The sequence below is a fragment of the Lutra lutra genome, chromosome 1 (genome assembly GCF_902655055.1).
Source record: "Lutra lutra chromosome 1, mLutLut1.2, whole genome shotgun sequence".
Taxonomy (NCBI): domain Eukaryota; kingdom Metazoa; phylum Chordata; class Mammalia; order Carnivora; family Mustelidae; genus Lutra; species Lutra lutra.
Genome location: NC_062278.1, coordinates 220,194,329 through 220,208,418, shown reverse-complemented (window position 1 = coordinate 220,208,418; position 14,090 = coordinate 220,194,329). Strand labels below are relative to the sequence as shown.

General features: G+C 56.9%; 1 protein-coding gene across 1 annotated transcript; it reads right to left on the bottom strand.

Annotated features, from left to right (window-relative positions):
- Positions 1 to 49: 49 nt before the first annotated feature.
- Positions 50 to 11,974, bottom strand: MYDGF (myeloid derived growth factor). The gene is made up of 6 exons (XM_047705593.1): positions 11,754 to 11,974; positions 10,639 to 10,689; positions 4,317 to 4,378; positions 2,845 to 2,926; positions 1,793 to 1,865; positions 50 to 524 (listed from the first exon to the last, which is right to left on the bottom strand). Exons 1-6 carry the CDS (start codon positions 11,925 to 11,927, stop codon positions 445 to 447), a joined length of 522 nt encoding a protein of 173 aa, XP_047561549.1. The 5' UTR covers positions 11,928 to 11,974; the 3' UTR covers positions 50 to 444.
- Positions 11,975 to 14,090: the final 2,116 nt, after the last annotated feature.

Sequence of the window (14,090 nt, the reverse complement as noted above, 5' to 3'; positions counted from 1 at the left end):
GCCCCAAGCACCCAGACAGGCCGGCACCAGTGCCAGTTGCCACCATGGCTGCTTTTCGACCATCTTATTTATTTAAATATGAAAGAACATTTCATTTCTCCCCAGTTAGCCTGGAAGAAGGTCCCCTGGGAAAACTAAGAAAACAGCTGGCTCAGGCTCAGGACAGCAGGATCGCTGTCCCTGGGAGTGATCCAGAGCCTGGCCTGATCCACGGAGAGACCCACACTGGCTTCAGGAAAGCCGCGATTCCCCGGGAAGACCCCCTTCACGTTCCCCAGTGCCTTTTTTGATAAGAAAGACGGGCAGAGGGTCCCAGACCCCCGCTCCATGTTCAGAGGACATCAACCAACAGCCCCCCTAGAAAACCAGTAATGCGCCAGCTCTCCCAGAGCCCAGCTCCTTCAGCAGAAACGAGGAAAAGCCGCCCCCCGATGGGGCTCCTGGTCACAGCTCACTGCGGGATGCCTTGGCCACAATCACCAGCTTGGACAGCTCGGCCTTGAACGCCCCGGGCCTGTGGGACACTGCAAGAGAAGCACGTGGTCGGGTCCCCACCACTCCAGATGCTTTGTGTCCTGGGCAGGGTAGGGGCACAGCCCCCGGAAGTGAACTCGACATGGAAAGGCCCCCAGCCCTGAAAGTCTTATGGGTGAGGAACCAAAGAAAGGAGAGAGAGGCTGGTGGGCTAGTCCTGAGGGCAGCAGGAGGCCTCAGGAACATTCAGGGTGGGAAGAGCCATGGTCATTTCTGCCACAGCAAGGATGGATGGGGGTCGGGAGTGGGCTGCGTCACCTCCCGCTGGCACTGGTGAACTTGTCTGAGGCCCAAAGGTGCCTTTCAAGCAGGACTTGGGACTGTGGCCTCCACCGGCTCATCCCCAGTGGCTCAGCCCTGCCCTTCTGCTGTGCACCCAGAGGTCAAGGTTCTGCTGGCCACCCCATTTCCTGTCCTGGACCTCTACCTGGAACTGCCCCCACACCCTCCAGGACCTGCAGGTAGGTGGGGCAGGGCTCCTTCCAGACCCAAGGCCCCTCCTCCCAAAAGCCCCGCTCACCGCACCCCCCGCCACTCCCATGCCTGGTGATCCCCAAAACCGTAAGGATCCTTCTCCTCACGTCTTGTGTCCCTCGGGACACTCAGGGCTCCCGACGACACGGTTCTACTCCTGTGTCCATCGTCATCATCGCTCACCCCATGTTCTCACGCACAGAGCCCCAACTCTGGAGCTTCCCTCCCCTCTTTCTGCTCAGCATCTGCCCCTGAGGGCTGAACACAGCTCAGGACACCCAGGGGCCCCCCTGCCAGACCTTAGGGGTTCCTAACCCCGCTTCCCAGGCATCGAAGCTGTTCCTAGTCACAGAACCCAGGACAGGCTGTGGGGATGTCGCAGGGGTCCCCTTCTGCGCAGCAATCCCACTGAACGTCCCCAAAGGCCCCAGTAGATTTTCATGCCCCAAGTAGGGCTTGGCCTGTCCCATGAGCTAAGGCTGGTTTTTACGTTTACATAGCGTCAGCCGAAATCAAAGGAAAATGGTATTTTGTGATATGTAATTCACATTTCCGTTTCTTAAAATTGAGTTTTATTAGGACGCAGCCGTGCCCGTTCGGTGCCCTGTGGCTCACGGCTCTGCTCACCAGGGTTGAGTGGTCTTGGCAGAGGCTGTTGCCTCCGCAAAGCCCTTTACAGAAACAGCGTGCAGACACTGGGCCGTCACCTGTTCCTCTGATGGGGGTGCTGCTCCCACTTCTGTGCCTAAACCCGGGCTCCATCTCCACAAACCACCTTACGTACCTGCCGTCTTGGTCACTTCAAATTCCTCGCTTTTCAGGGGGACGTCGCTTTCTCGCTCAAACGCAGCTTTCGACTGAAAGAGCAAGTGGAAACGTCCCCATCGGGAAGGAGGGCCGCTCCTCCCGCTCCTCCTGCTGCTCCTGCTCCTCCCGCTGCTCCCGCTCCTCCTGCTGCTCCTGCTCCTCCCGCTGCTCCCGCTCCTCCTGCTCCTCCCGCTGCTCCCGCTCCTCCTGCTCCTCCCGCTGCTCCCGCTCCTCCTGCTGCTCCTGCTCCTCCCGCTGCTCCTGCTCCTCCCGCTGCTCCCACTCCCGAGGGCAGCGCGAGCTAAAGCCCTGGGCTCTGACGCTCTGACTGCGGGCCTCGGGCACCGCTCTCTTAAGCACGTGAGAAGCCCACAGGAGCGGCGGTTAATCCGTTTAAGAGATCGTCAACCGGCTTCAAACTTCGTGCCTTTGCTGCCGATCCAGGAAGGTACTTTCCCCTTCGGTGAACAGAGGCGAACCGGGAAGCGGGACAGTCTCCCGAATGCAACTGCACAAATCAGACCCGTGTCTCTTTCCAGGGGCTCAGTGAGTTTCCCGGTCTGACGGGAGCTTGGGGGCGCAGGGAGCGGCGGTCCGCAGTGGGACGGCTGGGAGCGGCCCGGCTCCGTGCGCTCCGTGTGCCACCAACCACAAGGCACGGAGCGACGGCAGGCCAGGCCCTCCCCACACCAGCGAGCAGGCTGCCCGCGCCTCGGGCGCTCCTGCCCTTGCTGTCCTCTCAAGGGTCCGGGCCCCTCCCTGCTGGCTTCTCGTGGGCCGCACCAGCAGTGGGCACTGGCGGGAGATGGCCGGTGAGGGGTGGTAGGAGTGGGAGGTCAGGTGTCTGGTTCCCGCAGCGGGTCTCTAGGGGTCAGCGGGGTCCCACTCTGGGCCCGCGCCCCATCCCTGGCACGTCCCAGTCTGGAGTCTGCGTGGTGTCCCACGTCGAAGGACCCGTGCCTGTCCCCAACTGACCCGCAGCCCCCACGGGACACCCCGGGCCGCCGCCCCTGCACGCACGGTACTCACGTAGGCCATGCCGTACTCAATCTCCGCACCCCGCACCTCTGCCCTGAACTGTGTGAAGTATAAGTAGGACTTGCCCTGGGGCCTGCAAAGGAAGGGCAGGCAAGGGGGTCAGCCCCAGCCTCCTCAACATCATCTCTTATTTCCTGTTTACTAGAACATTCTTTTGGCTCATTTACTGACAAGTCTGGTTCTCCTTCTGGGTCCAAGCTGTTTTACGACAGGACAAGCGCTTTTTCATCCAGCACCAAAGCCATTTCAGGTGCTGTACCAGGAACCAGGGCACGGCGACATCCCAGGCACCGGAAGCGCAGGAGTTAACTGGCTAGAGGAGGGAGCGAGCAGAGGGCAGGGGTCCCGGCGGGTACACACAGGAGCATTTCTAGAACCACCAGGTCAGCATGGCCAGAGCAGAGAGGAGCTACAAGGGGGATGGGGGCAGCGAGGGGGCCACAGTGTGTGCAGGGTGAAGAGCCACGTGTGGCCGGGGACAGGGAGCGTGGACAGAGATGGGGTGAGGGGCAGCGGTGGGGGGGCCAGGAGAGTCCTGCTGGGGGTGCGTCAGCAGGGAGGCCGGGGAGGTCCAGGGAGCCTCCTCTCCCGCACCCTCCCCGCCCTGGCAGCTGCGCCGGGCCTGCTCCGCCGACGTGTGAAGCTGGGACAACAGCCCGTCCAGCAGGACCTCTCGCCAAGCGGGCGGCCCCCCAGTCAGGGGGGTTCTGGGGCCCAGCGTAGCCACAGGCCTCTGTGGCTCAGCGCTGTGCCCACGCGCCACCATCAGGACGGCCCCGGGGCCCCCTGCCTGCTGCCGACAGGGACTGGTCCACAGAGTAGGCGGGACGGTCCCCAGCACCGCCCAGAAGCTCCTGCTTCAGGCAGCAGCAGGCAGGGGCTGTGGGGTGCTACCCGCAAGCAGGACTCGAACATGGGTGTCCTGCCGCGGCCCTCCACGTGCTCTGTGCCCCTCTGCCAACCCCCCGAGGACAGGACCAGGGCTTGGACGTCTGTGAGTCCCCCGGAATGTGTGCACTACACCAGCCCTACAAGCGACACCGGCAGAACCGGATCCAAGCCACAGAGACCTGGGAGCAGGGCCAGGATGGGACGCCGCTCCAGCACCCGCCCCCACAGGGCTGAGCACCCCATTCCCTCTGTCCCTTCTCAGGGCCACCGCTCACTCATGCCGTAGTACAGGGCAGGGAGACAGAGAGGGACGGTGTGGGGAAGCCTGGCTCCCGACCTCCCCACCCCATCTGGGCCCCCGTGTCCATGAGCTTCCCTGGGGAGCCCTCCCCAGCAGTGTCACCGCACCCCTCCTGCCTGCATGTGGGTGACCATTGCCCCCAGTCCACGCCCCGCAGGGGTGATGGCTCCTGTGCCTGGAGTCGCCGCAGGCACCCACGCTCGGCAGCCCCAGAGAAGCACGTCCTGCAGGGCAGACACACATACACCCCCCACAGGGACCCCGGGCTCACCTCCAGATGGTGCAGGTGAAGTGCTGGTGGTCCTCACTGGTCCCCAAGCTCATCTGCCACTTCTGGGGAGAGAGGGAAGACACAGGTCAGCCCAGGACGCCCTCCAGTTCTGCAAAGGCAGCCAACCTTCCCTGGGCCTCCCAGCTGAGCCTGGCTCGGGGGCAGGCAGACGCCTCCCGGCAAGACCACAGGGGTGGGCACGTGTCCTCAGGCGCCTGTCTAAACCCACAGGAGGTGCAGCACTGAGACTGAGCTGGACTGTAAGCTACGGGCCGGCGTGGGCTCGGCAACAGTCACAAGCATCCCATTGTCAGTGGCAGCCATCAATGACTGGGGAGGCCACTGGTTGGGGGAAACCGGGGGTGTGTCAAAATCTGTGCCTTGGGCTCACTTTTGCTATGAACCTAAAACGGCTCTAAAGAATAAAGCCTATCAAAAAAAAAAAAACAAACCCTAAAATAAAAGGAGACCCTATATCCATGCTTGCTGGATTGGGACCAAGTCCTCGGAGCAGACACGAGACCACAGTGCTCGCGGCTACAAGGACATGCATGGGTGGGACCCGGTGACGGTGACGGGAAGCTTTCTATGTGAGCTTCTTTTGGAAGGGTGTGAAAGTGTTAGCTTTTTTTAAAAAATCAAGAAAGATTAAGAGTCAGACACTCAGCCGACTGTGCAACCCCAGCGCCCCTGAAAATTAGAATTTTTAAATGACTCCCGAACACACCACTACCAGCTTTTTCTAATTTCATGGCGCCTGCAAACCTGGCTGGTGGACACGGACAGTCCCTGTGGGCTCTGGGGTGCCTAAGGCAGCTGTATGTTTTGCTAGTAAAATGTGAGTTTGCAGTCCCCTGCCTGGAGTACTAAGATACTGGTACTCCGGGTTCAACGTCAGAGTTTCTTCATGAACAAAACAAGGCCATTTTTAGGTTCATCGCGACGGGAATACACGGTCCCCCAGACGCTGTCTGCCCACAGCAGGGAAATGGGAACCAGGGACTCTGGCTCGACAAAGGGATGGCTGACGGCCACACCTACGGACGGGGCGATTTTTCTCCCTCCCTATCTAAAAACACCTGTCCATGGCTCGAAGGCCTGTGAGCACCTGGAAACGGTTTTTAAAGATTTTATGTATTTATTTGAGAGACAGAGATCACAAGTAGGCAGAGAGACAGAGGAGGAAGCAGGCTCCCCGAGGAGTGGCGAGCCCGATGCGGGGCTCGATCCCAGGACTCTGGGATCCTGACCTGAGCCAAAGGCAGAGGCTTTAACCCAATGAGCCACCCAGGCGCCCCTGGAAACGGTTTTATGCAAGAAATAGATCCAAGAGGTTTTCCACGGCTCTGAAAAAGCTCTTGAAGATGAGGCAAATGTTGAAACGCTGCTTAAAAAACTACAAATGCGGGGCACCTGGGTGGCTCAGCAGGTTAAGCCTCTGCCTTTGGCTCAGGTCATGATCTCAGGGTCCTGGGATCGAGCCCCACATCGGGCTCTCTGCTCAGCAGGGAGCCTGCTTCTCCCTCTCTCTCTCTCTGCCTGCCTCTCTGCCTTCTTGTGATCTCTGTCTCTCTGTCAGATAGATTAAAAAAAACAAATGCAAACAAATTTAAAACCGAGAGTTTCTTAGCAAGAGGGTCGACATCCCTCTGTGAGCCTCACCGCCGTCTCGTGGCTGCGGTGTGCGGTGCGCAGATGGTGAGGCTCGGGTTTGGGCATGGAGTCATTCCTGCGAGTGTGTGTTCCGGGGACAGCCTGAGTCCCTGGGGAAGTCAGCACAGGAGTGGTCGGGTACAACAGATGACACTTAATTGGCGGTTGTGATTAGTTTTTATTAAGATATAAACAACATGGAGAAATGCACCCCTTTTGGTGACAGTTCTAGAAGCTCCGACAAATGCTTCTAGCTCCCTATCCACCACCTAATGAAGATGTAGACCAGTTGTGTCCCTGGGTCCCCAACCCCTTCCCTCTGCAGTTAACCCGCTCCTGCAAATTCCTGGTAACTGCTGACCCCATCTCAGGGTTGTGCCTTTGCGAGACCATCCCCAGACTGGAACCGGGCAGTGCACAGTCTGGTGTGGTTTCACTTAGCGTGGGACAGTGAAGAGCCTTCCATACCACCGGCTGTGTCCACGGGTCCTTTATTCAATAGTTGGACTGAGAAATATGGACACGCTACACAATTCACCCTTGTATGGTGAATGATTCTGTGTTTTCTAGCACATGCAGAGATCTGCAACCATCCCCACGATCTAGAACATTCCATCACCCCAGAAAGAAGCTCTATCCCTTCCTTGCCCACATGAGCCCCCTTCCCATCCGTGGATGGGCCTGTTCTGGATGTGTCACACATGTGGGCTTAGGGTCTGTCCCCAGGGCAGTGTGTGGGTGCCGCGCCCCTGTATACAGCAGTGACGCTCCCATGCGTGATGGACAGACTGTGTGCCTCCGTTCACCCACTGACGGACACCACGGTTGTTTCCGCCTGTGGGCCACCGTGAACCCTGCTGCTGTGAAGGGTCGTGTACAGGGTTTTGCGTGGGTGAGTTTTCATTCCTGGAGGGCAGACAGCTCACAGTGGGAGTGCGGGGTTCTATGGTGAGTGCACGTCTAACTTTGTAAGAGACGGCCTGTTTGCGTCCCCACCGAACACAGCCAAGCTCCCCAGCTAGACATCCTGTGCCTACTGTCACCTGCCAGCACAGCCCTGGCCTCCCAGGTGACCCTCTGCCGAGGTCAACCAACACCGAAGGAGCAGGCGTGGGCTGTGCTCCCTCAGAGGCCCCAGCTCCGCACTCCGTGCACCCGGCGCCCCTGCACATCCCCAGCCCAGCCATGGGTCCCCCAGGCGCCAACCAGATGCTGGGGCTTCCTCTCTCTGATGAGGCCTCTGCAGGAACGCCCTGGGGCCTCTTGGATTTCCGTTCCGGCTGCTCCAAGGGGCATCTCCGCGGTGTCCGGCGGAAGCTACAGAACTTCGCTGAGAATCTGGCCGTCATTCACTTGGGAGGTGGCCGCAGGACAGCCACCAAAGAGCCACCCCCTCTGGCTCACGCAGCACCACCCGCCCAGCTGCCCGGCTCCCTGTGGTCCTATCACCGCTCTAGACGACTACGGCTGGGACAAGTCCGAGCCACGAAACGTCTGCTCTGCGTAGAGGTGATTTCCTGCAGGATGCACCCCGTCTTCCAAAATGACTTCCAGCTGACTGCTGGAAGTACAGTTTGTGAGCTAACCGCTACTCCAGGGCAGGGCTCCGGTCTGCGGCGGCCCCGGCCAGTGGGCGTGAACTTGGCTCCGTCACCCGACGCGGCGGCGGGCTGTCCACCTCTGAGAGTTTAAGTTCAGTCGGAGGAGACCGGGTGTGGGGGGCACGAGCTTGCTCTCTTCCAAGCTGTTGGTGACCCTGGGTCAGGAGCACAGAGCAGTGGGTAGGGGTCTATGCCCCAGGGACCTTGGTCACTTCCCAGCTGGGGGAGCCTGGGCCTCCGTGTCCTCGAGTGTGAAATGTGGTAACGCCAGAGCACCGTGGCCTCCTGGTGTGGTGGAGAGGAAGAAAGGAGATGTGCGCGTGGCTTAGCACCACAGACGCCACGGGGGAGCCGCTGCTTCGGTTCATGGTCCCGTGAATCAGTTATCTACACGCATCCAGAGGCTGCCACGGGAAGAGGGCACGGTGGGACTGGTTCTGGGTGCCGGGGCAGGCTGGACCGATGGGGCTTTGGCTCATGATGAGGAGGAACATTCTACCACTCGGCTTCATCCCACAGTGGAGAACCATCTGGAGAAGCAGTGAGGCCTGGAGGTGAGGCGGGAAGGGGCAGACGATTGCAGGAAGCCTGGTGGCCGGGGGGTCCCCACTTGTTCGCTGCATTTTGTTAAAATAACGTCACCGGGAATCATTTACTTACAAACAAGACCTTCCAGGTACCAGAAGTCACTCTTGCCCAGTGGTTTCCAACGAGGGAGAATTCTGTCCTTCATAGAACACTGGGCAATGTCTGGAGATGTTTCTGGAAATCAGGACTGGGGGCTGGGGTGCTCCTGGCCCTGACCGGGTGGAGCTGGGGAGGCTGCTTGAGGGCCCGGTGCCTGGGAAAGCTCCCTCAGGGAGCGACCTGGCCCCGAATCCCGGACGTTAGTGGTGCTGTGGGGGGGAGAGAGGCGCTCCTGCCCATTTCAACGTGCTGTCCTGAGGGGAGGAGGAAGGGGCTGAGAACCGGCCTGCCAGGAGTGACAGGCCTAAGAGCGGCTCCCAAGCAGCCCCCATCTCTACAACTCTGCACTATCGGGTGACACAGTGCCACACACTGTTCTGGAACGACAGTACTTCCTAAAGTCTGGTTGCTGGGGAGGAAAGCACAATTAAGGACAAAAAGATGGAGGGGCGCCTGGGTGGCTCAGTCAGTTAAGCATCTGCCTTCAGATCAGGTCATGATCCCAGGGTCCTGGGACTGAGCCCCACATCGGGCTCCCTGCTCAAGGGGGAACCTGCTTCTCCCTCTGCCTCTCAACCCCGCTCGTACTCTCTCTCAAAGAAATGGACAAAATCTCAAAAAAAAAAAAGAGAGAAGATGGTTTTTACTGATTTTTATAGTGATGATGAATTCTTCCTTTTTTCTTTTGTTCATTCTAACGACATTGAGCAGAAAGTCTGTGTCTTCCCAAACATCTGCGGCTCTCCGGCCCGATAAGACCAAGCAGCGGTATGCAGACAGCACTCCATGCCAACACTTTATTCTCGGGGTGCCTTCTGACAGTGCATCACTGCTAGTCCGTGGCTGCGGCCACTGCTGCACGCCAACCTCGCCACCTTACAACCACTACCACTTCTCTGCCGGTTCTGGAGGCCAGAAGTTCAAATCAAGGTGTCCCCAGCCTAGGCTCCCGCTGAGGGCCCTGGGGCAGGATTCTTCCTGCCTCTTCTGGTTTCTAGTGGCTCCAGGTGTCCCTTGGCTTGTGGCTGTGCCCCTCCATCTCTGCCTCCGTCTTCACACAGCCTTTTCCTGTGTGTCTTCTCCTCTTCTGTCAAATCTCCCCTGAGTGTCTCTTGTCAGAGGAGCTGCCACTGGATCTAGGCCCCCCTGTATAAACCAGGATGATCTCTCCATTGCAAAATCCTGAATTTACTATGCAAATATTTTTTTCTAATTAAAGTTACATCCAGGGGCGCCTGGGTGCCTCAGTGGGTTAAAGCCTCTGCCTTCTGCTCAGGTCATGATCTCAGGGTCCTGGGATCAAGCCCCACATCAGGCTGTCTGCTCAACAGGGAGCCTGCTTCCTCCTCTCTCTCTCTCTGCCTACTTGTGATCTCCCTCTCTGTGTCAAATAAATAAATAAAATCTTTAAAAAAAATAAAATAAAATAAAAATAAAATTACATCCATAGGTTCCAGGAATTAGGATGTAAATGTATCTTTGGGGTGGGGGGTTATTCAAGTCACTACCCTGCGTGGTAAATGACCACAAATTTAACAGCTTAACTGCACTCCCCACTGATCAGCTCTCAGTCCCTGAAGCAAAGGGTGGCCATGGCGGGCCCTCTGCTCAGAGTCTCCCCAGACTGGACTCAAGGTGTCAGCAGACTGTACCCCTGACTGAGGCCCAGAGTCCTCTTCAAACTCACGTGCTTATGGTGGAATTCAGTTCCTGCAGTGGTAAAACTGAAGTCACGCCACCTGCCAGGGGCTGCCCTCAGCTCCTAGGGGCCACCTGCCCTCCCGGCCCTGCGCTCCCCTCACAGCCAGCAACGGTGAGTCACTTTCTTCTTATGCTTTAGATCTGTCTTATTAATTCTCGGCCGCCAGCTGCTGGAGAAAACAGCCACCAAGAAACGGGGACCTCAGTCCTACATGGCAAGGAACTGAATACTACCGACAGCTTGAACGAGCCTGTAGATGAGACCCCGCCGGTTGACAACTTGATTTCGGCTTTACGAAGCACCCAGCTGAGCTGACCGTGGCTTCTGACCTCCAGAATTGTGAGATAATAAATGGGTGTTGTTTTAAGCTGCTAAGTCTGTCATGATTTGTCACACAGCACAGAAGGTAAATAAAATACTCCTAAGAGAGGCTCATGGGCACGGCACATCCGTTATCTCCCAGGCCTCTTTCTACCCAGACACTTGTTCACTCTGGAATTACAGGGGGAATCTGCCATCACTTGTTACCTTGAGCATTATCTTTTATTGGTGAGACAAGAATAGTTCAATGAGTGTAAGTTAATTAAGGTATGACCCAACCCCACTGCTTCCTGGAGAGCATCTCTCCGTGACAGTGGATACTGCCATACAAAACTACATGGAATTTTGAACAACTCACCTCGTTGGTCCCTCCTTGAGAAGCGTAGGTGAACACACAAGTGTATTTGTCCTGGAGAATGGAAGGTGGAAAAAAGCTTGTTAGGAGGTGATCCTTAGTGCTTATGATGCAGGGTCTCAGGATGCCCTTCTGAGACCCAAAGTCAAGACGATCCGTCCTTTAAGCATCTGCACTAAGCGGAAGGAGGCAGCGCAAGATTCCTGGCTGATGTCCCAGGAGGCCCACCCCGCCAGGCCTCCCAGTGTCTACCTCCACTACCTGCCCCCCTGTTCAGGCGCTCCTGAGTCAGTACAAACAACTCAGGTGGCTTCTGGGGGATGAAGAACAGGAAAAGAGGTGGGGGAGGTCCTACACCCTCCAAGCACCCACCCATCTAGGCACATGGACTTTGGAAGCAGGTTATGGACACCAGAAAACCCATCTCTGCCCTGCTGTGGGCCTCAGACAGGGCAAAGCTTTTCTGAGCCTGTTTCTCTCAACTGTGAAATGGTCCTAGCAAATCAAGCACTTGGCACAGTATCTGGCTATAAGGAAGTACTCAATAAACAGCATCAATGAACATCCCTTACAGACAGGGAACGGGGAGGCGGGAGGGGAAGGACTTCTCCAACAAGATGGGGGGAGGGCTGGGCTAGACCCAGGCCTGCAGACCTCCAGTGAGGTCTTGCCTCACACCTCACTGAAAGAGAGGGAGGGGCCTCGTGCAATGGAGAAAAAGAGCAACGTCTGTCCACTTCCTCCCTCGTCAGAGCTGCAGCGGGGCTGACCTTCTGCAGAGCCTGGAGGCGAACTACCCCTCGGCCTCCTCTCTCCCCACCTCCGGGGCGGCTCAGCCCTCCAGTGGCCGGGGAATCGCCTGGTCTGGGAGCGAGGGCTGCTTGGGCACGCTGGGCATGTGAGAGGAAACAGGCACAGAGGCTGGGGACCCACCCCCTCCGAGTCCCCGCACTCCAGGACTCCCGGCTCCCGTAAGCTGAGTCGCGCCTCAGTGGTGACCGCACCCCCAGACCCCCTTCCCAACTCAGTCTCCGCCCCCCGAACGTCCGCGTCCCCTTCTCAGGACCCGCCCCCACCGGCGCCACCGCTCAAGCCCCCGGGGCGGCAGCGGTACGTACCCCCGGGCCCACGTTCTGGGAAAAGGAGTGCACGACGCCGCCGGGTCGCACGTCAAACGCTACCGTCGTGGGCTCGGACACCGCCTCCGCCGGCCTCAACGCAGCGGCCGCCAGCAGCAACGCAGCCCACAAGCTCGCGCCTCCGCCGTTCCTCCTTTCGCTGGGCGCCGCCATTTTGGGAACGGGTCCGCAGGACTGGGGCGGCGACGGGACGCCGCGAGGGACACGTGGGGCATCCGCTCGAGGCCACGTCGGCGGCGTCGCAGCCACGTGACCTGGCGCGCCCCGCCTCCTCCCGGGCCGGGGCTGCCATATTGGGGTGGGGCTTGGACTTCCGGGCGGAGACCCTGGGGGGTGACTGGTCCTGGGGACCAACCGTGCTGCAGTTCCTAACCCTGTGACTGAGCCCACAGCTCTTCCAGTTAGTAAATGTAGTAAGTTCCGTCTGGAATGAGGGAAATGGACGATGACCTCAGTTGTTGCCCCCAAGATCCCTGGATGGATCTGAAAATTAGAGGAACCCTCGTTTAGGATGGAGTGGAGAGGCCGACAGGGAGAGCTCTGCACCCTGTGAGTCAGTTACAGACCCAACAGGAAGGCCAGCCCCTTGCAAGTCCATAGTATGTTAACTACTACCTCACGGCCCTTGCAGGAGGAAGGAAGTTTTCCCCTGCCCTGGCAACAGCCCAGCCAGTGAGAGACAGCCACAGCCCAGCCAATCAGAGGTAGCCAATGAGAGATAATCACAGCGCTGCTGGTGAAACACAACCAGAGCCCAGCCAATGAAAGACAGCCACAGCCTAGCCAATGGGAGATAGTGACAGTACAGCCAATAAGAGACGGCCACAGCACAGCCCGTGAGAGACGGCCACAGCCCTGCCAATGATGGACAGCCACAGCCCAGACCCAGCCCAGCCCAGCCCAGCCAATGAGAAGTCACCAAACCTGGCACTGAGGGCAGGGGACTTTTTGACTATAATAGCCCCTCCCCACTTGCTCTTTCTTCCATAAGAGTAGTAGTTTCCTTTGTTCTGCAGATTTTTTGCTTGCTGTAGCTTGCTTGTCGTGGGTTGCAGTTCCTTACTATTCCTGAATAAACCTATTTTTACTGGTAAAATAACTGGCAATTTTATTTTTTAAGGTTAACAGATCTAACAATTGGTGGGGGAAAGGATGATGAGAAACAGGATATTTCTATAGGCTCAAAGTATTTCCCCCCAAGATGCTTATTAGTTATAAATGGAAAAATAGTCATTTTATAATGAAGACACCATCTTTAGCCCAATGTCACCAATGAGACTTCAACGACAACTGAAAAGACATTTTTAGCTGCACCTCTAGAGTTCCTGCCCCAAGTGCATGACTTCAATCTAATTATAAGGAAATATCCTACAGGATCCCAAGCTGAGGGACATCCCGCAAGAAAACAGGGCAGTACTCTTCGAAAACATCATGAAAGACAACACTTGAGGCACCATCACAGGTGCCAAGAGACCAAGACAACGAAACACAGTATGGGATCCTGGATGGGGTCCTTGTCTGAGTTCAGTCTGTTGTAACAAAAGTACAGCAGACCGGGACGAACAAACAAACACAGGTCTAATTTCTCATAGTTTTGGAAACTGGGAGTTCAAGACCAAGGCGAGGTATCCAGCAGGCACGGTGTTTATAGGCATCCCTATGCTCCTATTCCCACTGTCCTCACGGGGCAGAAGGGGCGGGAAGCCCTCTGGGACCTCTCTCATGAAGGCACTCAATCCATTCCCGGGGGTCCACCCTCATGAGCTAACCCCCTCCCAAAGGCCCCACCTCTCCAGGCCATCACATTGGGTGTTAGCTTTCAAAGTACATATTTTGGATGGACGTGTACAGTCAGCAACAATCCTGGACCAGAAAAATGGCCTCTGTGTAGTAGATAATAGGATTGTATTGATGCTAATTTCCTGGCTTCCTTAACCTGATTGCACCATGTTTACGTGGTGATGTGACCATTAGGGGAGGCTGGGTGGGGTCTCCAGGAGCTCCACACTATTTCTGCAGCTTTTCTGTGAGCCTAAAATTGTTTCAAAATAAACTAAAAAGAAAATAATCCATACATTGGGTGTTGTCAGGAAAATTAGCTGAGGAAATGCAGGTGAAATTTCTACAAATAAGAATTCTTAATACAAGCCACCCCCCACCCAGACACATACCTTTTTTGTCACAAATTGCTTAAATTTTCAAGAATACAAGAATGATGAGGTCTGTAGTGTCTGGAATTAAGCTTGTTTTTCTAGTCCTTCCTTTTTTTTTTTTTTTAAAGATTTATTTATTTATTTGACACACAGAGAGAGATCA

What these genes read in the sequence shown, in the direction of transcription:
- MYDGF (XM_047705593.1), bottom strand. Translation starts at nt 11,927, where the DNA reads ATGGCGGCGCCCAGCGAAAGGAGGAACGGCGGAGGCGCGAGCTTGTGG. An exon ending in TTCACCTGCACCATCTGGAG is followed by an intron (nt 2,927 to 4,316) that starts GTGAGCCCGGGG and finishes CTTCCTTTGCAG; the next exon opens with GCCCCAGGGCAAGTCCTACT. An exon ending in TTGAGTACGGCATGGCCTAC is followed by an intron (nt 1,866 to 2,844) that starts GTGAGTACCGTG and finishes TTGCTCTTTCAG; the next exon opens with TCGAAAGCTGCGTTTGAGCG.